The sequence below is a fragment of the Streptopelia decaocto genome (genome assembly GCF_964273445.1).
Source record: "Streptopelia decaocto genome assembly, chromosome: 2".
Lineage (NCBI taxonomy): Eukaryota > Metazoa > Chordata > Aves > Columbiformes > Columbidae > Streptopelia > Streptopelia decaocto.
The window spans coordinates 110,553,224-110,579,114 of record NC_138655.1 but is presented as its reverse complement, the minus strand read 5'-3'; the positions used below and the strand labels follow the sequence as shown (position 1 = coordinate 110,579,114).

General features: G+C 39.5%; 1 protein-coding gene across 1 annotated transcript; it reads left to right on the top strand.

The window, feature by feature from the left end:
- Window positions 1-5,575: 5,575 nt before the first annotated feature.
- On the top strand, window positions 5,576-24,285 carry INHBA (inhibin subunit beta A). Its single transcript, XM_082045461.1, has 2 exons — window positions 5,576-6,173; window positions 17,213-24,285. The coding sequence occupies exons 1-2, from the start codon at window positions 5,786-5,788 to the stop codon at window positions 18,097-18,099; spliced, it is 1,275 nt and encodes a 424-aa protein (XP_081901587.1). The 5' UTR covers window positions 5,576-5,785; the 3' UTR covers window positions 18,100-24,285.
- The last annotated feature ends 1,606 nt before the right edge of the window (window positions 24,286-25,891 follow it).

Here is a 25,891-nt window from a genome sequence, read left to right as displayed (position 1 = left end):
AACATAAAACTTCTAAATATAAGTTTCTGGAATATCTTTTCTTGCTATCCCATTCAAATGAGGTACGAGAGCGTGAGATCCCAGCTGATTTGCGCAGAAAACTGTGCCAACGTGTTTTCTAGTAACTGCTCTTCAGATCAGGAATGGAGATGCACAAATACTGTTGTGTGCAATTCAAAATTCCAAAAGAGCCAGTAAATCGCACAATCTCCAGTAGGTGAATAACAAAGTGGCACTAGGCCATTGTTTTTAATGTTTTGTAAAATTAAATCCACAATTAAGAAAAAAAAAGGGGCAGGTTGCTGGAATACTAACCTTTCTCTCTTGGTCCCATTCCTTTAATTATTTGTTATCCCGCAGGGAACCAAAATATGTCTGTGAGCCAGCAAGATAGGCTCAGCATCTCTCTGATGTTTCATGTGGTCCCCATCCGTGGTATCAGAATTTAAATTAGAAATCCCAGAGTCACTAAATGAACAATGATTACGCAGATTCTGAATCTGCCAGAAAGAAATCAATAATAATAATAATAATAATAATAATAATAATAATAATAATAATAATAATAATAATAATAATAATAATAATAATAATATCTACAAAAAACAACCAGCTACAGCATTTCCCAAGAGCAATTGCCCTTTCTGGCAGGAAGGGGTAAAAATAGAGGCAGCTCATTAATATGGCTTGGCAGTACTTAATGGCAGCTGGTCTGAAGAGTTAGATCAGTGGCCCTTTCCAGCAGTACTCCCGGACCACTGCCAGCAGGTGTTGCTGTGTTCAACAAAATGAAAAGAAGTGGAGGGGTGGGGAGAAAAATATTTATAAAGAGAGAAATAGGTGTGAAAAAAAAATTAGTCACTGAGTAAAGCTTTCATTAGGCCTTTGGTAAAGCTATACACAAATCCCCCAAGGCAATAAGGAGCATGCTCTGAAATGAATAATGCTTTTCACTTCTCCTAATCTCCTTTCAGAAGTTATTCTGCGCTATAAATCACATACGTGTTTTGCTGTGCTTCACTCGGTAGCCTTCTCTTTTTGTCACAGACCACACACCTTCGCGCTGGGAATTCTCGGCCCCGCTGCCGTTGTGGGAGCAGCCACGGCCCGTCCGGGTGCTGCAGGGTCGGGTGTGATGGTCGGCAGCCGTCACGCCAGCTGCTGCGAACGGAGCTCCGCGCTGCTCCGAGCCCAAGGAGGAGATAACTCTCTTGCTTTCAGGGCAATTTTTCCACTCTCTGTAAAAACCAAGGCAGTACAAGAGCTCTTGCTGAGCGTATGTCTGCTGCCAAATTACAACAGTCGCTGCACTACCAGTGTGTAACTAATTTCAAAGAGTTTTAGGATGCCAGTTAAAACCAAATTCAGTCTGGTCCCGAGAAAAACAGAATTCCATGCTGGAAAAGCCCTTTGCCAAAACTCACTTTTAGGATCCCCGTTAAAAATATGGTCCCGCAAATAACTAGTTATGTGCACGCTCGTTATTTTTTTCTTCCAGCATGCCTCTCACTGTGCCTGAAGAAAAAGGGGGGAAAAAAAAAGCTGTTCTTTGTGACAACTGGAATCCCCAATGTCAGATTGCAGGAAAGCTACTGAAACCTGTTTCAAGAGGCTTCAATCCACAGCATGTTACAGCCTGAAAACTTATTATATGCATATTAAACCTGGGAAACAAAACAACCTATCTGGTCATATGTTTCCCATTAACTCCTGAATTTTTGCTCATTCTACCAAAGCTGTTGTGTGAATACAGCACACACACCAGTTGGAATCAGCGCTGCTATAAGGACTCCCTGGTATCACTGTAAGTTGGACATTTTAAATCTTTCTTCCCTGATCCAGATCAGCCATATTCCAAGACAGATTAAACTTACATTACCAACAGGACATAAAAATGCAATTATAAGTACGATTCAGACAAAAAAAAAAAATCTGAAGGATAGGGATTTTCTGGTAATCAGTGGGTGTTTTGAATGAGTAAAGACTGCATGATCATGCCATTTGTCATAAACGGTACCACATAAAGCCAGCTATTATGTGTGCTTAAGAAAGGAGATGGATTTTGGATTTACTTTTGACCTTATATATATATATATATATATATAACTTTTGTACTGCCTAATTGGCATACAGTTATTTCTGAATTTCACTAATGTAAACCGAAATGAAAACTGCATTTTATTTTATTCCACATGTGTTAATACCACACTTGCAAAAAATGTGACCTGTCATTCATTGTAACTTATTTTTAGATGTCTAAACCCTTTTAAATAGTGTGATGCAATCTGCACGTCAAGAAGCCAGGAGAGTTGGACAAGAGCAATATGAATCATTTTTTAAGAGCTTTAAAGGGATCCCTAAGTTAACAAAAGGACATATTTATACAAAGATCGAATTTAAAAAATTCATCCACAGCAAAAGGATTCTTAATCAAATGCATTTTCCTGAATTTGAAAAGAATCCAAATTTGCAAATAGATTATCTGATATATCCTTAAGTATGAAAGAAGAAAACAATTTGCAAACTAGTAATTAAGTATCTGGCAAATACTGTGTTTCAACTAAATCAGTGATATCTACATCTAATAATATCTATATCTGGCTATGCAATAAAACAAGTTGGAGTGTGTCTTCCTGACTCATAATATTTGCTTTCAGTCTGAGTTCAAGTTTTATTCTTTAAATGGATACAGAGATCGCCACTACAAGTTGAATTCACGATATTTTGTCATGCTAGACAATTAGGAGTTTCCATTAGATAATTACCAGAAGTATGTCTCATACAGGAAAAACAGTCAATTGCTGATGTAACAGGATTAACCAATCCAGCACAGTGATCCGGCCCACTTACTTTTGACAGACATTATATGTGAGTGTACACATGAGAAGTACAGTATAAAGCTTCGCATTATAAATACCACAAAGAGGAACTTCAGCAGTTCTTAATGCACAATACAGCAGTCTCCTTCTGAGAGTCAGGACTAGAGAGGTAAAACTTTAAACCAGCTTTTTTCCTTTAAAACTGAAACTTTTAATTCCTGTGCATGCTCTTGCATACTGTTGGGGCTATATTGAATGTATGTATATACAAAGCTTTGCAGCTCAGGTAATTTTATAGAAAGAGTCTGAACCGCTATTTCTATACTTAATCAAACACTGTGTATTTTTGTACATATATTTATGCATGTATGTAAGTACCAGTGAACTGTATGTTAGCGGTATCAGCACACTCGCTCTTAGAAAACAGTGGTTTTTAGAAAGTTATGCTTTAATGCTACATCTGTCATCATCATGGCATGCAAGTAAAATATGTTATATGTAATAGAGATTGTCTGTGATAAGTGTACCTGTTATATATGGCAAGCAATGTATACCCCGCGGCAAGAGTCCAAATATACTTATCTGTATTTTATATTGATTTATGCCTATCCTTTACTTTTCATCAGACACTGTTGGGATAGGTGCTATATTAGAACTATAAATAACCCCTTTAATTATGTCATCTGTTAGTACATCTAATCATGAATGCATATTTCCATCTGAAATTATTTTTTGTCCAATTAAACTTTTAGTTCTATTTCAAGCTGACTTTCAGACTTTATATAATTACAACAGACTTTGGGCTGTTCACAAGATCCAAGAAATTTAGATGTATTATAGTGAGGTTTGTGTTACAAAGATGTGTTTATAAGAATGGCTGCAGGGTTTATAATGCTGACAGACCTGTAAGTGTAACAGTATATAACAGTATAGCAACTGAGGTCAGTAAAACGCAGATGAGGGTGTACTGTGGATGCCTTATAACAGTGAAAGACTTATAAAAGAGCTTAATTGAAAAGGACTTGCAATATATAACATTTGTAAAACTTGAGTTGATTGTTCAATTACTTCTGTATGTTTCCTTTACGCTAACTATAATTCCTTGCCTGTCTGTCAGCCCATGTGCCTGTAGTCATCTCACAGAAACTAGAGACTTTACAATGCTCAGATATATGAATTACTTGTTTCCACTAAAATACAATGGTTGACAGTAATATAGTGAAAGTGGAATATTTGCTGGGTAGGAGGTAACCACACCTGAGAAGACAGAGGTGTGCATGAGAGACAATGAAAAGAAGGAAAAGGGAGAGGGTAAATACTGAAAAAGTAGAAGCTATTCTAAGCAAATCTGAACGAGTTAAAGTCTGGAGGGGAAGAACCTCAAAAGTTAGAGTCTATCAGCTGTAGATTTCTCATTTTCCATTACAAAGTTCAAATGTGAGTTTGCTAGCTTCACCCTTGCTAGGTAAGGAACAGAACGGAGAGGCTACAGAATGTAAAGGCAACGTGAAGCCGTGGCAGGGACACAGGGAATGCATTTTCACTGCACAGCAGAACCTTCATGGGCATGAAGGGTCTCCCAGTGCTGGTTGAAACTCCAGCTCCTAGCAGTGTTTTAGATGGCTTTTAATTCCTGATGTCTTAGTCTAATATTGTGATTGCTCTGTGTGGTTTAAATGAATGGAACGAAAAGTGTCTTCTAATAACAATGGGCCAAATGTAGATGATCTTACTCAGCCTTCCCTCAGACAGAATTATTATTGGCATCGATGAAGGATTTGCCTGAGTCAGGACTGAGTATGATTTGGCCAGATGACATGTAACATTTTTCACCTTCAAAGCATTTTTCAGATGTTACCTAAATATATCTGCCTGAGAACTTCTAGGCACAGACAGGCTTAGAAGTAGGGATATTTCTGGTGCAAGGGCACTGCCATAGCATGTCACAGATATGTGCCACACCAACTCCTGCTTAGGCTTTCAGTGCCTGGCCACATATTGCAGCTGGAGAGCGTATCATGTATTATATAGCCCTCCAAACAACAGTGTTATTTTGCTCCCGTCAGATCTCTTGCCAGTGTTGATAACCTCTGGTACTTAGAAATAAGCAGAAAAGATCTTTTCTACTCTAGGTGGAATAATGTTCTGCCCAAAATATTCGGAGCCCCTGCCCTCATCCCCATCTCATTCACAAGCTATTTAACATCTGCTTTCTCTAACAATACCAGTCAGGATCAAGAGCAAGGTGCTCATTAATAAAAGGTTTCACTCTTTTCATTCATTCATGTTTCCTCTGTTTAGTTAAGCCAGTGGTACTGTTGAAACGAACAAAACAAACAAAACAAACCAAAACAAACAAAGCTAAAAAAAAAAAAGGGGAGGGGGGAAAAGGAATGACAGCCAGGGGGGTGCCAGGAGGGTCAAATAGAGAGGTAAATAAAAAAAGGAAAAAAAGAAAAAGAAAAGAGTTAAATTTACAGGAATGAAAAGAGATTTTAGAAAGAGGGGAGGGCAGGAACCACGAGTAGTGATATTTGAAGAGAGGTGTGTGTTAGGGGAGCAATGAGCATAAGGAAGCCAGCCTGCCTGTTCCTCCCCCTTCCTAATCATAGCCTTTACTCACAGACAAAACTCCCTCCCTCTCTCATTCACTCACTCACTTTAGGCCAATCCGTCCTCTCTCTCTCTCTCCCTCTCTCTGTGTCTCTCTCCTACTCTGAGACAGAGTCAGAACTCTTCTCCCTGACAGCCACAAACATCTACAGCACTTATTGCATGCAGAGAGGGAATCTGCAAACAAAACTTCACAGAAAACTTTTGGTTCTTGTTCCAGAGAATTTGCTGAAGAGAAGGAAAAACAAACAAACAAACAAACAAACCAAACCAGCCCCAAAAAAACTGTGCGTGAAGGGGGAGGAAAAGCAGGGCCTTTTAAAAAGGGAATCACAACAACTTTTGCTGCCAGGATGCCTTTGCTTTGGAAGAGAGGATTTTTGTTGGTGCTTTGCTGGATTATAGTGAGGAGTTCCCCAACCCCAGGATCCGAGGGACACAGTTCAGTCACTGACTGTCCGTCATGTGCCCTCGCCACGCTCTCAAAGGATGTGCCCAGCTCACAGCCTGAGATGGTGGAAGCAGTAAAGAAGCACATACTGAACATGTTGCACTTGAGGGACAGACCTAATATCACTCAGCCGGTGCCCAAGGCAGCACTTTTAAATGCCATCAAGAAACTCCACGTGGGAAAGGTGGGAGAGGATGGTTATGTGGAAATAGAGGATGATGTTGGAAGAAGAGCCGAAATGAATGAAGTTGTGGAGCAAACCTCAGAAATCATCACTTTTGCAGAATCAGGTGAGTGCTTGAAAAACAAAATTGTAAAATATCCTTTGTGCCAGAACTGTAATTAACTTCTTTTCTTCTCCCCAGCAATAATGTTTCCTGCAAGGTTGTAGGATGAGACTTGGGGGGGGGCGTGGGGGGGAGGACAAACGGGATGGAGGGGACAGGACTCTGAAGGAATTTGATTTTTCTGATTTAGTCTTGGCTACAGATTACACTTGCTAAGCACAGACAGCCACACAGGGAGGAAGCTCTCTAACCAATCTTGAGCAGAAAGTCAGGCTGCAGCGGGGTCTTCCAAACTGTGCCTGTGAAGCCAGAATACTTACAGTAAAGTAACTAGATTGCAGAGCTCATGGTTAAAGAAAAAGGGCTGAAGCCTTTTGGGGAGTTTATCAAGACAGAAAGTGAACTGCAAACTACTTGAGAAACAACCCTTTCATGTAAAAAATTACAGTGGAAGTTATAAAATAAGACAAATCAGCTTTAACTTTTAGCAGTGAGAGGTGTGGTGATTTTTATTTTTTTTTAATTTAACACAGCATCTCCGTCAGTAAAGAGTTGCAGGGATGGAGTTGCAGGGACTGTCAGATGACTTCAACAGAACCAGACAAGTTGCTATAGCTGATCCAATTTGTAATGCAGACTTCTGCATACTGGAAAACAAGATTCTGTTCCTAAAACACTCCTGTCAAAAAAATGCAACCTTGGTAGGGTGCATTTTGAACTCTTTCACAGTTCTGTTTTCCCTGTTACACAGTAGAAGCTTAGAATATGGATATTTACTAAGTAATGGCTTAAGACTCGCATCAACTGGCTATAGGAAACAACTCTAAAGTTGTACTTTGCTGTCTTGTTCCTACATGAACAGTATCAGAACCCATTTTAATTCAATGCATATATATGTGCATATATATCTGTTAGTATGTATGAGTATGTTTATACATGCATCAATAGCAGTATATTGCAATAACTCTGTCATCTAACTAACAGGAACTTTTTATGACGTTGTCTAGCCAAAGCATTTTTCCTGTTGCCAAGACGGTTTTAAAAGAATGTCATTGTTTTGTTTGGTACAGCATATGGTAGGCAAAGTATGCAAAGGAACTCCAAGCATTTTTGTTTAAAAGTTTGCTGCGGCAGTATAAACAATTAAGACAACACTCAGAGTTTCCAGTCCTGAAAACCTGTTGACTCAGATGTTCTGTTTGCAGGGGAAGCCATGCACAAGAAGTGTGCATGCTTTTAAGAGCAGACATTCCTGCTGGCTGTCTGATTTCCAACTGTACAAGGAGCCCTTGCCTTTGGAATCCTTGTCAATATACACATTATCAGCACTTTCAGTATGAAAGCTCAGGCTTTTCAGTTTTTCCATTCCCTTTGCTTCAGAAAGCAGGCAGAAGGTATCAATGCCAGTGGTCATTAGAAGCAGGGGTGGCTCAACGTTAGTTTAGAAATGAGTTTTTAAAAGCAAAGAAATCTCTAAGATATCTATGAGTCGGATTCCCCACCTGGTTTTCAGCAGCTCGCACTGAGCACAGTGAAACACATATGGCATGAGCAGTGGTTTCTCTTCACTGTGTGAGTCCCAATCATTTGTAAACACATTATTGTCTCTCCTGAGCTCTGACACAAAGGAATTTGGAATTTGATATATGCCTACTCAGTACGACACCCTCTGACGGCGGCTCCTGAAGCCATTGGCTCTCAGGGCCACGTGAGCAGCGAAAATCGTGCCATTGCCCACAGGCTGGCCAATAGTCCAGCCACTGATCCCCCCCGCTACAAACTACCCAACACTAACACGTCACTTAGTTTGATTTACATAGCGTTGTCCTACCACTGCTAGCCGAACTAATTTAAGAAGACTTATGCTGTAGAGCTGCCCAGCCAAAGGATGGGGGCATCCACTGTGTTCCCATGCCTTTTCTGCGCTGCTGCCGTTCTCCACCTTCATGTCAAGCCCATCCTGAGAGCCAAAGCAGGAGGGCTGCTCTGGCCCTTTTCCCCATACGTGCTGGGCTTTGATTTGGCAGGAGGGAGGAGCAACTAGCAACCTAGAAACCGAGCTCTAGGGTTTGGGTTTATAACAGAAATGATAACTCCACTCTGTGGAGCAACTTCAGACCTCTAAAATGTATTTTTCACCTGTAGCCATTCATATTTGGTGTCTTGCTAACATCAGAGGATCTACCAGGCTTTACAGGTGCCCATGCTGCAACAACTTCAGTAAACCTGGAATCTCTTCCACTCACACACCAGCAGTACTGCATGTCAAATATGAAAGCAGTATTATTTTTCCTGCTGAGGAAAGTGAGGCAAAAAGAAGGCAAGTGACATGTCATATAGGAAATACGAGTTAAAAAGACAGAACAGAATGTAGCCACATGGACAGTTGCCGCTTTTCAGTCTGTGGGAACTGGGAAGGGTATGGATAAGTTTAAAACACCAAGCAGGAGAATAAACCTGCTCCTCTCACAGTCAGGTGAATGTTCTTCTTGCTTTTAATGTGAAACATGCTCTGTTGTGAAAGAAGGCAATAGGAAATCAATGAAAATGAATGGAAACATCTCACATTGTATCAAATAAAGGTCTATGGAAAGAGAAATAAGACTTTAGGCTTTTTGTTCCTTTGGGTATGATTTGACATAAGCCAGCCATTCCCCTTACCTTTACTACTTGCCTTCATAAAAAAGTAGTATTTCCATCTTTCATCAGCCATATCCTCAGACATACAATGAAATGGAGTGAATGAACAAACAGTGCCCTGTGCACGTGCTTCTGGCCTGAGACTGCTATTTTCTAAAATAGACCAAAATTCAAACGAGTGCAGGCTTAGGACAATTAGAGGGGAAACTAATTGCAGTGAACTTGTCTGAAGCACAGGTGTAGTTATGTCCAGGAAATCAGCAAAATAGTTGGCAGGTAGTTTTCACAGCTAACAAATCTAGGCAGATCTTTGCGAAACTAATGACCACGAGTATTGGGCAAAAGTTTACAAATGCACCCTACTGTCCTTTGGCACTCTTACAAGTAAAACATGAAAATGATTTTCTGCTTGCATATCAAACTAAGATTACTGACCTTGATTAGTTCTGCTATGAGGGTAGCTGTGCCAGAGCTCTGTGGGTTACTTCAAGGTCTTAAAAATAGTCTTTTTAGGAGAGGGGTCATATAGTTTTGTGACAAGCAAAACCAACAGGTTCTATAACTGAGATACCCAATGCTCATAAAATATAGTTGGCTACTCTTTCATTATTTTCAGTAGATATCTTATTAGGCAGTCCTGGGATTTTGCCAAGTGAATTTGATCCTGGCAACTAAACTACCAATGAAATGGGTTGCTAACATTAGCCCCTGAGAAGGTGATAGGGATTGCTGGATGGAAAGACTGAAATGCAAAGGCTTATCATTAGGAGAACTGTAAGGAAAAAAAATGAGAAGTCTCGCAGCTACTTAGGCCACTTCTACCTTTTTGTATCACTTCACACAGAAATCAAGGTGAACTGACTTGATCATGTGATGCCAGCTTTCATGTGCAGATCCATGTGTGTACACACTTGCACCTTTTCCTAGGAAGATACCTACTCCTGTCCATCCGGGCTGGCAGTTCAGAAAGAAAAAAAAGCATGGGTCTCTTGTGCCTCTTCAAATCATTTCCTCATTTTTTTTGGAGAGCAAATGCATTTAATGGCACAAATATCCGTGCTGAATAAAGAATGGCCACGAGAGGGCACACTCCAAAGGCTTTTTGCTCCACGCAAGGCAACCTTCCTGCAAGCTCCTATTTTACCTAATAGGATCCTGAATCCCAGAGATCTTTATGTTTATCTGTAGCTTCTCTGAGTGGAGCTCTTGTTTCTCTCTTTTGGTTTATTTAAAAGGCAGAGATTCAGTGGAGTGGAAGACTGCAAGTAAAATAATGCAGGAAGGAAACAGGCAAAGGAGAACAAGATAAACTGATAGATGCTGGAAGTTCTGGAAATCTAGAAAGATCAGAAATTATCATTATTATTTTCTACAAGATACTGAGAAATGTGACCATGAATCATCATCTGAGCTGATTTTCTCACATCTTTTTTTAATGCAGTTTCCTTGGCTTTTGGAAAACAAGCCTATTTCCCCTCAATTCTTTTATTTTTTTTCTTTTTTTTTTTCTTTTTTTTTCTTTTTTTTTTTCTTTTTTTTTTTTTCCCTTTGGCATACTATATCAAAGATTTCAAGTTTAGCAAATGAAAGCAAGTTACTTCCAGAAGAAGAAAACCATTCTGTATTAATCTGTTTCATTGTCACAAAATGTCAAAATGCGGGAATTCAGGGAGGTTGGTTGGTTTGAGAACAACTTGAGAAAACACAGGCGAATCTGAGAAGGTGGGAACCAGTTTATAAAAAGATAGCTGCGAGAGAGACAGAAATTACTGTCCATCTCTGTGTGTAGTCATGCATGCAGTTTTGTATGCAAATGCAGTTGGGAATATGAGAATATGCATTTGCCTGTATGTGTGTATAAGTGCACACATGTCCACATGTGCAGGTATGCCAAGGCAGACACACTTATATACCCATGTACCTGCACCACTCTAATATTAACGTGTTCCTGCAGATAAGTATATGCATTAATGTGCTGTCCAGTGTGCAGGATATATCTATACTGCAAATGTGTAACTGATTCATGCTGAGGAGTTCTTATATCTCGATATGTCTATATGGGTATGAAAGGGCAATCTCATTTAATGCAACAGAGCTTGGCAAGATCGATTTAGGATTGAAGCTTAGTCTACTGGAAGTGTTTGGAAGTTTTGCTATTCATTTCAGTGGGCTTGGGCTCTGGGCCTTAGTGCATAGAAGTTAACTATTTTAATGAAAACAGACTGGCAGCTTCTGATCCACTTAATTTTAGAATTTACAACAAATTATTACAAGTATGTAAAAAAAACCCTTTATCTTTTATGAAAGACAAAGACTTGTTATTAGCTTTACCTTCAAATATATTAGTAGTGCAAGTCTCACTGAATGTTGCTTAAGCTATTTTAGATGTAAATGCAAGAATCAAGTAACAAAAAACTTCAGCCAAACAAACACCTTTTTTTGTTTCTAAATATTTAAAGCCATGCGGGGGAGGGGCTTTCAATTTGGAAAGAACTCTGGGCTGTGGATGTAAAGTGTTTCCCTCCTGACTATTCTGAGGAGAGTCAAGGTTCACCAGAACTGAACTATTTCACATTTTCAATGACCTTGTCAATGCCCCTTTGGGTTAACTTTTCAAGAAAGGTATTTAAATAAGGTTGCTGCTGCTTTTTCCCTCATGAATGCTTGGGGAACGGTTCTTTTTCCTGGTTTTCTTTTTCTTTTTTTTCGGTCTATTTTTTTCTTAAAACAAAAATCTGCTTTTGCTGGCAGCAGAGTATGTGAACATAAAGATAAGGTGGTTGCTATCTGTGTCATAATTGCTTCTCCCTTTGTAAGAGGCAACAGTAAGACAGTCGGGGCAGGAACGAAAGTACACAACCTGGATGACCAGTCACATACGGGGGTGACGAACAGTTGGAATAAATTGTCTGCCAGCGCTCCATAGGCTGAAATGCATTCACAGAAACTGCCACTGTCTAATCGCGGTAATAACACATTAGTAATAATCAGTCTGCCTAGGGGATAATTGCCAGACGATAACAGTGCTAAATTCACTGAATAAATTCTACGGTTTGAACAATTCATCTAACTCTAGTGGTCACTCATTAGTAAACATTTTGAGCAATTATCTCTCAATAACCATGCTCTTCTCTTCACTCTCTTTAGAGGAACCTTTCTAGTAACCTATTTTTTTCTGTCTCCTGGGGAACGGAAATGAGAAGTGAAGAGAAGGATGCTTTTGAATGTAATTACAGATTGGCACGCAGCACAAATTCCCCCAAATCTAAACATAGGCAGTAGTAAAGTTAGCAACTAAAAAAGGAAAAAAAAGCTTGCTTTGTATGGAAAAACAGTTCACTTACAGTATAACGTAAAAACGGTTCAAAATTAAGCAGTGGTGAAGCATGGAAATTTAAAGTAACAGCACCTTCTTACAGAGTGAGCATTTTGCAAAGGAAAATTTAAATACTGCCTATTAAGAGAAATTAAGAATAAGTCACATTACATTGTCAAAAAGGATAATCGCTGTCATTATGAAAAAAACAGCCTTAATAATTTAGCAGCATATGGGTTGTTTTTTTTTTTTTTTTTTTTTAAAGTAATTTTAATTGTCTTAGCATTTTACTCAAAAAAAGATCCTCTTAATTGTATAGCTTAGACTCTACATGGTATATGTATATAGCTTAAACTATTAGGGCTCAATCATGAATCCCACTGCAAATTGGAAATAAATGAGCTTTGGCTACATAGTTAAAGCCAGCAATACCGAAGGAAGGATCCTTAACCTCAGAGGAAGAGTGTGCTGGAGCCACAGGCTCCTGCTGTGAGCCCAGGACCAGCTACCCCATGCAGGGCTGACCCCGCCATCCCCCCACACCTGGGCCCACGAGGGCTCTGCCAGTCCCCCCACAGTCTCCGGCACCATGCCCGTCACCAAGTGCCACTTGGGACCAGGTACAGAGCACAGAGTCCCGCACCCGAGCCCTGAGCAGCCCTTCCAAAGGTGGAGAGGAGGGTACCTGTGCAGGCTCCCCTCTGCTTGCATCTTCAGATTTCCTCCTAAAAAGGTGTGCGAGCACCACTGAAGAGAAAAACAGACAGGAGCAAACTCTCCTGGTATATATACTGATGCTACACTTTCTTTCCATTCAGTAACTTCTTTCATTAAACCTTTTACCATATATGCACTCCTTCTTGGGGTTTGTATTTTTAACCATTTCTCACAGCATTTGCTGGTGTCACAGTCCTCTTCCTGGAAGGGACTTTGCTCAGCAGTAAAGCAGAGAGGTGGCCTCTCCAGGGCTTTGGGAAGAGGATATGAGGAAAAGCAATCAAAGAGGGGGGGCGAAAGTAATCCCCCATCTCCTTTTTCAGCTGCTCTCTGCTATGATAACAATCCAGGCTGTTGACATTGCCGTTTATATTGAGCATGGAAGTGACAAAGGCATTACCACTGTTGGGCCGTGAGTTTTTCCACAGGAGTCAGGCAGGAGGTGCAGGATGACTAGAAATGGAAGAAGACCCTGGCAAATCAGCTGTGGCAGATGAAAAGGCAAGACAGAAGGATAGACATAGTGTAATTATGGAAGTGATACCATCCTCAGCTTTCAGGAAGGTCTCCTGTTTACTTTCAGTTAAATGAACATCATGTATTTCCAAAACTTTGAACCTGGTCAGTAAATCAGGCCAAAAAGGAAAGACTGCTAAATCCCTAAGCAATATTTGAAGAAAATGAATTACAGTGATTTTTTTTGGTCTCAGAATAGTTGAAGAATTTATTTTATTGTAGCACTGAACCTTTTGGAAATAAAGATCCTGTTATAAAGTGAATGTGTAATCGTAAGTCCGATCCAGAGATCTCCATTCAGTTTTAGCACAGGCCAAACTCTGATTTCAAAATGAGCTTGTCTGAGCATAGTAACCTTGTAAAGACTGCAGGATTCATACCATTTGTGCTGTGTGATCGTAACAAACTAGTTGTGAATGTGGAGAGAATTCAGAAAAGCTTCGTTTTTTTCCTAATGTGAAAGCATGCTTTTTATCCCCAACTTTGTACCATTCCCAGTCTCCTTCTAAAAAGATCTGTGAAAGGGAAAGGTTTTTTTTAATTGCTATAAAACCTTTTGTTAGCTATGCAGGGTTGAGGACTCAGGATTTTGTTTCACCCAGAAATATTAGGCTCAATAAGCTTCCTGAATATTTTTTCTTTAGAATCTGAATTGACCATTAGTGTATGAAAATGTAGCTAATCACATTCAGAGAGGCTGTTATTGTAGCTAACAACCTATAGGGAAGCTGTTATCCCTGTATAAGGACATGTCTCATGCTACCTTGCTCAAGCTCACTTGAGGAAAGTGAAGAAAAAGAAAAAACAGGTACTTTCACCATACTATTCTAATACTTTTAGTAATGAGGAAGAATTCAGCTTTCACACATACAGGAGTATATGAAAAACTATTTAAGAGAGCTCTTGAGGTCCTGTTTCTTTCATGTAATATATGTCAAAAAGGCAGGTTGCGTAACTTACACTTCCGGCCAGTGCATAAGGTAATGTGAATATTTACTGTTGGAGATATGTCACTATTTTCAACTCCCACTAGGATGGAAATAGCGGAATGTGAAATACCATGCCTTAGCACTCAAGAGCATCAGGCTATTCTGTAACATGGGGCTGCCTGTTTTTTTTCTGATCTGATGGGCCATGCAGCTTCTTCCCCTGGTGAGCCAAGTCTGTGCACCCCGGCTGCTTTCTTCAGAGCACGAGGGGGCCAATTTTCCATGTTCATGTCCAGCACAGCTCATCTGCTCATGCTCATGCACAGGAAGATCCCCCCTAGCACCAGAAATGCTGTCTGTGCCCAGCTTGGTACCTCTAGAACACAGAACAAGTTTTGCACTTCCCAGCAATATATGCCTATTCCCCAGACCAGTCTGTGAGCTCTGGGGAAAGAGAGTGTCCGGGGAGAGGCTGCTGGTGACAGAAGAATTTCTGGTCTGAACCGTGTTTTTTTTTCCCCAAGGTTTCTCTGGGTAGGGACAGGAAGCAGAGGGGATTAGATGGAAAGTCTTGGAGGCAGCAACCCACCCCTGGCAGATCACCTGCCTTCAGGTTCCCCTGAATCCCAGGTCCCCCTCAGAAAGGTTTTATCGGGACTGTGCCAAGGAAAGGCATAAACTAAAGTTAGAAGTTTGCTTTAGGAGAGGGAGTCAGGGAGAATGAAGCAGCAGGCTGGATGGATGGTCCTCACAGGCCTTAGAAATATCCATTCTCATAGAGGACACTATAACATCCCTCCATACGAGGCAAGCAGCCTCTTGGACCAGACTTTCTTAGGACTGGAGGAATGCCACTGTACATCTCCTCATGCTCTGAAATCTGTGAAGGAGTGTGATTAATGCCTACTACCTGCCCTCTGCTCCAACACAGCTGACACCTTTGCCATAGTTTCATTTCCGGAGTGGAAAAAAATGATGTTAGCTGGTAAGAGATGAATAATGAACTTTCCGTCATTACTGAATGAATCTTATTTAAAAAAAATAACAGAAAACCAGTAACTCCACCATGCCTCACAGTACTGGTCAGCTTGCTCTGTCTTTTCTATAAGCCACTTCCTTTTCTGAGGCGCAGCCCCCTGGGTTCACGTGGCTCCCTGAGAAATCAATGTAACTTACTTTGGAGATGGGCACCAGCAAGGTCTGTGAGAAGCAGTTAACACAAACCATGTGCTTCCCTATCTCAGTGACAGTTAAAGTCTACAGTTTTACACTCTCACTTAGAGGGAAAACAAAAACAAAACACTGTGCCCTTTGGCCACTGTAATTCAGAAACGTCTGTCTCCTTGACCTGGGAATGCCACTGGGGAAAGCTGGATGTGTCAGTGCCAGGACTTCACAGCGAAGGAAAGCAACAGGTAGCTCGAAGGGGAGCACAGAGTTTAGAAACCAGGAACTCCTGAATTTGCAAGGGAATACAGAATAGATGTTTCTTATGATTTTGTCCCACTTCTGTCTCACCTGAGAATGGGGGAGTGGGGAGGTGGTCAGGGAGCTGGTACTGCTGGAGTTCAGTGGCAATGGGAAGCAAGGAAGAGAGCCTTCTTGCCATGAGAGCAATTTTTCCTGTGTGCATCCAGTCACTTCAGCTTTGATCGGCACTTGCCCTTTTCAGGGTGCAAAGTTCTGGTTCCCTGAGAAGCAAAACCACTGCACAGAGAATTGGGTCAACAGCCATGGGTAGCTCAAGAATAATATCGATGACAAACTGATGATTATGAATACTGCTTCTGTCTCACTAAGGTCAGACATCTGTGCATTTCAAACCTGTGACCCCAAGTCCATCCCAGCCTCCATGCTAAGAAAGAACAAAAGATGCCAACATGGCTTTTTCTTTTGTCAAGAAAATAGAAAAGTACCTCTGTTAAAAAAAAAATAATACCACCACCCCCCAGCTAATTCATTCTATCTCAACTTTTTTCATGCTCTAGTGATCAAATCATTAAACAGCCCTCATTATTCATTCCAACTTCTGCCAGAAATATGAGCTCTGTATCAGAGAAACACCCCCTCACCATCATAATCATCATCATGACATCTCAGCAAGTTGATACAATTATGCCAGAGAACCATCCCCATAATTATACAGTTCTTTAGCTCATTTTTCAGTGTATTCACCATCACTATAATCACAGCGAGCACAGTGTGTTAAATTAAGAACAGGATCTACAGCTAACATCTCCCAGGATGAAGAGTCTGGCTGCTGCAATTCTGCAGTTCTTTACAATATAACTCTGCAAACCTCTCAAAGCTGAGGCTCATAGTATTTCTTTGTTTTTGAAACAATTGACATTTACAACTCATTTTAAGATGAATCTGAAGAATGGCATTTTAGGGAGGGAGAAAGGGCAGACCTTGTTCCCATATAATTTCCAAAGTATTGCCAAAGAATTGGCAGGGCTAGAACTCACTCTCTTAACTTTAGCTATTAGGCATAGCTTTGTATGTGTATGGTACATAAAGTCATGGACTGTCATCACAAAAGCATTTTTGCTTTTCAGCTAACAGTGACCACAAAGACAGCTTAGGCAAATATACTCTTAGCAGCTACTGATGTTTATTTGCCGTGAAACACTATACATAAATGACTACATCGTTACTGTAACAAAGTACTTTGGTTAAAATATGATATTGTAAAACAAGAGGCAAAGAAATACTTTTCTAAAGGGAGAAATTTCACAAAAGACAAACTGAGGAGGGGATGAGGTGAAGGAAGGATAGAACAGAAAAATGATAAAAATTTACAGAGCTAAGTAGGAAACCCAGGGAATTTCATGCCTGTGGCGACAGTAACAGAATTTTCTTTAACAGAATGCAAGCACACATACTAACAAGTTCTTCCTGTCTATTTCCATCTACCAAATCAGGCACAGCCAAGAAAATGTTGCACTTTGAGATTTCCAAGGAAGGCAGTGAATTATCAGTGGTGGAACATGCTGAAGTGTGGCTCTTCCTGAAGGTCGCCAAGGCCAACCGGAGCAGGACAAAAGTCACCATCCGTCTGTTTCAACAGCTGCGGCAGCCAAAAGGCAACTCTGAAGGAGCAGAAGATATGGAGGATGGGGGGCTGAAAGGTGAAAGGAGTGAGACTTTGATTTCAGAAAAGGCAGTGGACACCCGCAAGAGCACTTGGCACATCTTCCCAGTCTCCAGCAGCGTCCAGAGACTCCTGGACCAAGGCAAGAACTCTTTGGATGTGCGGATTGCCTGTGACCTGTGCCAAGAGACTGGAGCCAGCCTGGTGCTACTGGGCAAGAAGAAGAAAAAGGAAGATGACGGGGAAGGGAAAGAAAAGGAAGCCGGAGAATCTACAGGAGAAGAGGAGAAGGAGCAATCACATCGTCCCTTCCTGATGATGCTTGCCCGGCACTCAGAGGACCGCCAGCACAGGCGGCGGAGACGAGGCCTGGAGTGTGATGGCAAAGTCAACATCTGCTGCAAGAAGCAGTTTTTTGTCAGCTTCAAGGACATAGGATGGAGTGACTGGATCATTGCACCTACAGGTTATCACGCCAACTACTGCGAAGGAGAGTGCCCCAGCCATATAGCAGGCACATCTGGTTCATCATTATCTTTCCACTCCACTGTCATCAACCATTACCGCATGCGGGGCCATAGCCCCTTTGCCAACCTCAAATCATGTTGTGTGCCCACCAAGCTGCGGCCCATGTCCATGCTCTACTATGACGATGGCCAGAACATCATTAAGAAAGACATACAGAATATGATTGTGGAGGAGTGTGGCTGCTCATAGACACACGTGTGCGTAAGACCCTTCTCGTTAAGTTGAGAAGAAAATGTATCAGAAGCCCAAGAAGAGGAAAGACTGGACATGATATAACCTTTTTTGAATGAAAAAAAATCATCAGAAATTAAAGCAAAAACAGAGAGAGAAAAGAGGGAAAGAAAAAAAAAGACTCATGGAGGATCAGAAAGACTTCATCTATAAAAAGGAAGAAAGCTTCATGAACCCGGGCTCGAATGAGATACGTCTGAATGGCAGTATGGGTTGGGAATTTCCTCTTCCTTTAAGTATGCTCCTTATCTTATTACATAGTGTATTAAACGTTAGTTATTACTGGGGGAGTTATGTTCCCTCCCTTAGTTACCCATCAGTTCACGCCGTGGTAGCAGCTCATCTAACCTGCAGCAATTTGGACTAAGTCCAAAATGTCACTGAAATTCCTTGAAAAGCCATGTGTATGAATACTGCATTCACTGGCACTTTCAGCCCAAACTTACCGAGGAACTGAGTAGGTGTGTAGTGTTTGTCTGTATATAAGTATGGCTATGTATTTATATACATATCTCTATACCTACAGACACTATACACATACATATACTTAACATTGGTAAAGGGACAATATTGTGCAGGTGTATACACCTTCATCTTCTGCACTACATTTACAAAAAAAAAAAAAAGAAAAAAGAAAAAAGGAAAAAAGAAAAATGAAGAAAAAACAGAATAAAAAAGGAATGAATGAAAGAATAAAAGTTACATTTTGTAAAGGTGCTCACAAAGTTAGAACTATGCAACCTAGTTGGTTTGAAACTGTTTACCTGCGAGAGGAAAAAAAAAAAAACACAAACAAAAAAAAAAAGAAAAAAAAGCAGAAAGACTTTTTTTTAAATGGAAGTAACTTGTTTTGAAAAAAAATTCTTCAGTGAGAGATACTTGAAAGGAACATGTTTGTCCAGTTACTGGAGCCAAACATTTCTATATTTTGTAAAAAAAAAAAGTTTTTAATCGTTTACTATTTGCACTACAATGGTGTCTGACCTGTCTAATCCTTATTTAACAAATATTTGCAAGGGAGGGTGGTTGGGTGTGGGAGGGGTTGAGAGCTGCACTTATTGTGAGCTATACAAGAACTGCTACAGCACACAAAATAGCTATTTTTATTATTATAATAATTATTATTATTTTGTACCTTAAAATGAATAGACACATACACCAAAGACATTTGTGCAAGCCTCTAAAAAGTCTGTTTGTGGTTGGTACCATTCACCTGTACTAAGTTAGGGTTTGAGTTAAGGGTAAGTAGGTTGATTATATTCGGGCTAGAATATCTGTTAACCATTTAAATTCAAATAGCGCCCTCAACAGAAAATTGCCATTTGAAGTAAACCCAGAAAAGCCCCGGGAATCGGATCCAAGGTGCTTGGATCCGAGGTCCATCTACGCATAATTGTACCCTTTTGCATGTTCAACACTAAGGCTTGTCCCTGATGCACAGCAACTGTGCATTGGCTGGGAAACAACTTTATACAAGGGATATACATATATGTATATATTTCTGTATGTATATATGTATGTATACGCAAGGTATAAGCACTTCTGGCTTCACTTTAATGTTCTTAAAACAATGAATGTTTGTGTGCAAAGCACAGTTATGTTAAAAGATTGTCTGTACTACCAAGTGGGAGGCTACATGTTCAAAACGGTATTTGTGTGACAGAAACCTAAAGTGCTGGTGTACACTTCGGAAGTCTTGATATAAAATTGCAAGCAGCTTTGGGCCCTGCCCGCCTGTCGCCCCTGCAAATATACAGAAAATGGCAGTTGTGGTAGGATTTCTGTTTGAAATGCCGTCTTCAGCAAAAGACTGGCTGTCTCAACCACCACCCTCTAGCACGACAACTCTTCATGGGTTTGCGTGTTACCTGTAAGACCTGATTTTCAGTGTCAACACCTAACCCGAAGGGTCCAACCCGTAGGGCACAGGTAGATAGTTTTTAAAACAAATTCTATCGCTGTCATATTTAAAAGAATGTTAAAGTTCCAACATTTGTCTTTGGGTAGGGGGAGATGATAAGAGGGAACGGGAGAAACCTTTAGGCCCTGTTTACACTGAGTTTGATAACCCTGAGCCTGAAGCTTCAGACTCTCACAAGTTTGCAGGACCAAGCCCCTGTTAGCTGCCTTCTGATGGGACAGGCTTCAAAACGCCTCTCACAGAAAGAAGCAGTAACACGGCTCCCCACCTTGCTGAGAGCACAGTTGGTAATAAGAAAATAAAAATTTAAAAAAAAAAAAAAAAAAAAAGAAAAAAAAAAAGAAAAGAAAAAGATAGCACAATTTAACCCGGTCACATTGGCTAGGGATAGCGTGTTAGCACCTTCATGGCGAGAACCATGTTTAAACAGTGTAATCAGGGCCTTCATTTTTTTGTCAGCCAAAACTGTTTATGGATGCATGTGTGTGTGGGTGTTCTCTGTGTCTGCATATGTATGTATGTGTGCATGGGCTCATGTCTGTATTTGTACGTATCAATAGACATAAAAAAAAAAAAGTAAAAAAAAGAAAAAAAGAAAGAAAATAATAAAAAAGCCCTTTCCTCTGTTGAATAGATATCAACATACATGCTTATAGCTAAGTTTTCTATCTAATTTATTCCACAGTATTTAGATTGCATAGTACAGCTAATGGGCTATACATTTATGTACTTTTTTATACAATACATTTTTTTACAGACTTGTTTGCAATTTGCAAAAAAAAAAAAATTTAAAAAATTATAACATTTGGGTAAACACTAAATTTGTCACTAAAGTATTCTGTAAAATATCAAGGCTTTCTGATTTAAATTATTTGCAGAAGTTTGTTGGGTTTTTGTGTTTTCTTCCTAGGGAAAGGGAGGGATACCAAAAGCTAGCAGGAAAATACAAATAAATAAATAAAGAAAGATGCACAACTAACTTATAACTTAAATAAACCAAGTTTCTGGCCCTGTTTCAACTGAAGCAAGTGGTAGAATTACTGTTGATTTTTCTAGAAGCAGAGCCAGCCTCTGGAACAGAAGGACAGAAGGAGCAGAGACATAGTCTGTGAGAGTTGTTGAGAGTACCTTTTAGTTCACTGGGCTTTAGACTTGGCCTTAAAATTGGATGCATGTTGTCCCAGAACCCTTACTCATGTCAACAGGCTATTTGACATCTACTGGTCTCCTTACAAGAGTAGTAAAACTACTTAAATGAGTAAAGGTAAGCCAGGGTGTCTCACAGGTTCCTTTGCTGTGGGCAGTGTGAAGAGAGAGAAAGGATTTTGAATGAATGGCACCACATACAATGTTGCTTAATTCAATTATTTAAACCCGTCTGCTTGCATCATGATTGATCCCTGAACGCAGTTGCAAGGGAAGCAGATGAGATGGCTCATCTTGGTAAAAATTATTCTCAGGCGTATTTAGTTAGAGAGCATTGGAGACCTGAAATCCCAGCACCTTCCCCTAAATGGCAATGGCAAAACTCCCATTGGTGGCAAGCAGAGTAAGCTTAGGCTCACAGTTTTCCCAGCCAAAGCAGAAACAGCCTTTAAAAAGAAGTCTGATGCTGAGTTCTATACCAGCTTTTATGTGGTGAATGGGAACTGGCCCTGGAAAACATGAAACTAGCTTGAGACAACTTCCAAGTGAGGAAAGAAAATAGGATATTAGATGTGGTGAGCATTATTATGATAGATACACCAAAAAGAGAAGAAGGTTTTCAAATCAATAAGCAACTGTTCCTAAGCCCTGCTTTTTAGCTTTCATTTGTGCATATACACTAGTCACAAATTGTAAAGGTTTCTCCCTCCAATCTCTAGATACAGTCATGGGGTTTTGATTTGTGGTCAGAGTTATTTAAAGTAGGAGGAAATGAAAAACTATATGATAAAATAAAATACGAAAGTGGGATGTTAATCAAGACTGACTGATTCCAGCAAAACACCCCACCCCCAATAATTTGATTTAATTAGATCTGCATGTACTTAAAATAGCATTAGAAATTGTTACCATATTTAAAAAGTTGTTCAAGAGCATGTAGTCTCAAAAATTACTTCTCCTTTCAGGTATAACTATACCAAAAAAAAGAGGCTTTTAACTACTAACACATTCCTTTCCATATAACCTACTTCCTGCTTATATTGAAAAGGTATTTTCAGTATATATTTAATCACATAAATGTATTTGTTTAGTACCTCCGCAATCTCCTTGTGTCACAGTTGACCACATTTGATTGTCTTCCCCCTCTCCACGTCAGATGCCAACTGGATACAAGGCCTCAGAAACTGGCAGAAGTGCACATTAAGATGTTTCTTTGGGAGGGCTCAACGTATTTGTATTCTTGGGGTTTAGCAAAAGGAAATGCTGACAGATGCTTATAATTATTCTGCACTTGTATGTCATAGTAGAATATTGATCTAGGGCCCAAAACTGTAGAACAGAATGAAATGGGAGTTTTGTCATTGACTTCAATAGGAAGAATGTCTTACTGAATCATCGCAAAGTAGGACTCCATTATATATACTTGGGTTTTTTTTGCATTTAGTTGAGATTTAAGCCACCAAGTTCATTTAACTGTGACACCACAAGGCTACGTAGAGGCTAGCAGCAATATATCTAAGGTAGAGAAGTTCAGGCATATGTAAAGTCTATGTGCAAAATTAAAATTTTTATGGACTATAGTTACTTGTGTGGAATAGTGCCTTACTCTGTAAGCAATGCTGTTGATTTCAGAGGGTCTCCTTTCCTAGAAAGTTACCAGTCAGCATCAGTAAAGTGAGCGAAATCTATTTCTGGAGTATAGGTAGAAGAGTTGTGATGGAAATAATTAAGTTATTTAAGTTAAACCTCATGTCAATAGTGTGCATCAGTATAAGAATCAGATGCTAATCACTTTCCTTATGCTGAAAAAAAGCTTTACTCCCCATCTGCTCTCACTGCATTACATGTGGAGTAAAAAGGTTTTCAGTATGAGTAAACAAAATCATAATTTGACCTTTCATGAACAACTATAAGTAACATTTTCATTGGCAGAAACAAACAACACTTCTGGGTTATGTAGTTATTTATTTTCTGAGATACAGTGAATCTGTGTTAATTCTCAATGGGTTTCTTTGTATTTAAATACTTTCAAAACCAATACATTGACGATGGGTTGAAGATATATATATATATATGTATATATACATATTATATATATATCTACAGTATATATACACACAACTATATATATATGTATATACATATATATATAAATTATGAAAGCCAAGATATTATGAAGCCTATTTTGTTTTTATCATTTTGTGTTCTGTTGTTGATATTATTATTATTGTTATTATTATTATTATTATTATTTTGCATACTACATGCAGTGCTTTAACCAATGTCTGTTCGGCTAATGTAATTAAAGTTGTTAATTTATATGAGTACATTTCAACTATGTCAATGGTTTCTTAATATTTATTGTGTAGAAGGACTGGTATTTTTTTTATTTACATTATGTTTAAAGAGGTAACAGTTTGATATGTTCTCATTTGTTTATATTAGAAGTTATTTATTTTCACAGCATTCCGTCTGGTATTTTGATATTTGGAAGGCATGCTACCTATACTTTGTACAGTTAGTGGGCAGTATTCAGCAGCTCCCGGTAGATTTTTAGGCCCTATGTTAAATAAAGACCTGTTTGAGATTTTTATTTTACATCTTTCCTATTGGTTTGCCAGGACCACTCAGTGCACTTATTGCCAGACACTCTGCCTGTGTGACCAATTTATTCCTACTGTATTTACCCAGGACAGAGGACCAAAACCACCTCTGGTGTAAGTCCAGTGACTTCAGTGAAGTTATACCAGAGATGTATTTGGCTCACAGAGAAAAATGCTTGTGCAAATCAATGCAAAGAAAAGAAAAGAAAAGAAAAGAAAAGAAAAGAAAAGAAAAGAAAAGAAAAGAAAAGAAAAGAAAAGAAAAGAAAAGAAAAGAAAAGAAAGAAAGAAAGAAAGAAAGAAAGAAAGAAAGGAAGGAAGGAAGAATCTTTGCATTTGGAGGGAGATTTCAACATGTTAAAAATGTTTGAGTCACCTACTATTTTATTTTACTTTGTTCTTTTTGTTATTTTGCTCTTTCTTATACAACAACAGCAACAACACAAGTGAAATAAATAAAGGGAGTTTCACCAAGCATTGTGTAATTGTCCCTTAATACACGTTCCTGGTTGGGAAATGCATGAAAGCTGGGGAAATTAGAGAAAAAAAATCAGCCTTGGAGGTGAAATATGTGGGTGTCTCTTTGGTTTGAATGGTGTGATGTCTTTCCCTTTGGTGTGACTATGCTAAATGGTCATTCGAATTCATGGCCCTACATGTAATGGAATTTTAGGTTGTTCACTTCTCCTTGTGAAATGCACCAAATAGAAAAGCTAAAGCCAACTGCAACTTCGCTTTGCCTGCAGGCTGTTAGGTCTTCAACTACCATCACCACAATTACCTTGAATAATCCAGAATTAGATGTTTACACAGATAAAAGCAGAATTTCTATTACAGAGACAAAATCCCAAGGCTGCCAGTTCACATGTGCTGGTTTATAAATTGATTAGGGGCCTGGTCACAGTCAACTGATCCCTGGTCTGAGTGAGAAATTATCTGAATATCCTCATATTAGAAAGTAAAGTGAACTTATGAAGGGTTTTCACCAGTCATTGCATTCCTACGGTGATAAATGGATTCCTGCTACATTCCAGTGGGGTGAGAATCAGGGAACAAGAATTTTTAGGTTGATCTTTAGACAGATTATTTGCATGGTGCTCAAGCACAGGCCACCACAGCTATAAGCAAGCCTTTTAATAATCAGGCACTGAAAACTTGTCTACAAAAGCTGGAAAAATGAATTTCTTTCCTCTTACTGAGAATAAATTTTCAACAAATCAATGCAATCAGGTCTAGAGAAAGCCTTTGTTTTGCATATAATTAAGACATGACTGAATATTTGCTTCCTTTCCTTTGTTATGATCACTATTATTATTATTATTGCCGGGAACGACAAATCCAACTGGATTTGAAATTTGCTCTAAGAGAAGAAAATCATAAAGGCTACATGACTCCAACTGCTGTTGTACTAACCTGGTATAAATGAAGCTTACACTTCAGGTTTAAAATGGTGAATTAACCTTTCTCTGGCATGACATAAAGTGCAGTACTGGATGGTGTTATCCAGATTTTTTCCATTTTTTCCAGCTATTTAATTTTCTTTTTCCTTTAAGAAAGCTATTGAGAACGGTTGCTATTGCACAGGCTTGTTGAAATACCCCATCTGAAAAGAACAGTGGAACCAAAGCTGCCTTTTGCATGAGCAGAACAATCTGCTAAAACTGAAAAAAAACCCCTGTCCTAAATGAATTTGACCAAGCTAATAATGTACAAAGGCAGATAACACCAAACGATTTTGCAAAACAGATACACAGATAGTGTCTACTCGGTGTGGATTTCCTACCTTAAAGGTACATCTTCAAGCTGCTGCTTAGGCTATTGAGTCACTGGGTTGGTTTCAGCGTATATGATGATTCTTTGGATGCTTGTCACAGGATTGACAGACTCTATGTTTTGGTAATCTCAGTGGCTGCCCTCAGTGATCCCTTTCTTACCAAAGTTTGTCTGTCTCCCTGAAATAGAATCACAGACTAATTTCAAGCACAGCCTGGGGCTCAGAGTGACTGTCCTCCCTTATGCTGTTGATAGAAATACAGCACAGTGATCAAATCCATGGCTTGCAAATACCTGCCGCTCAGCT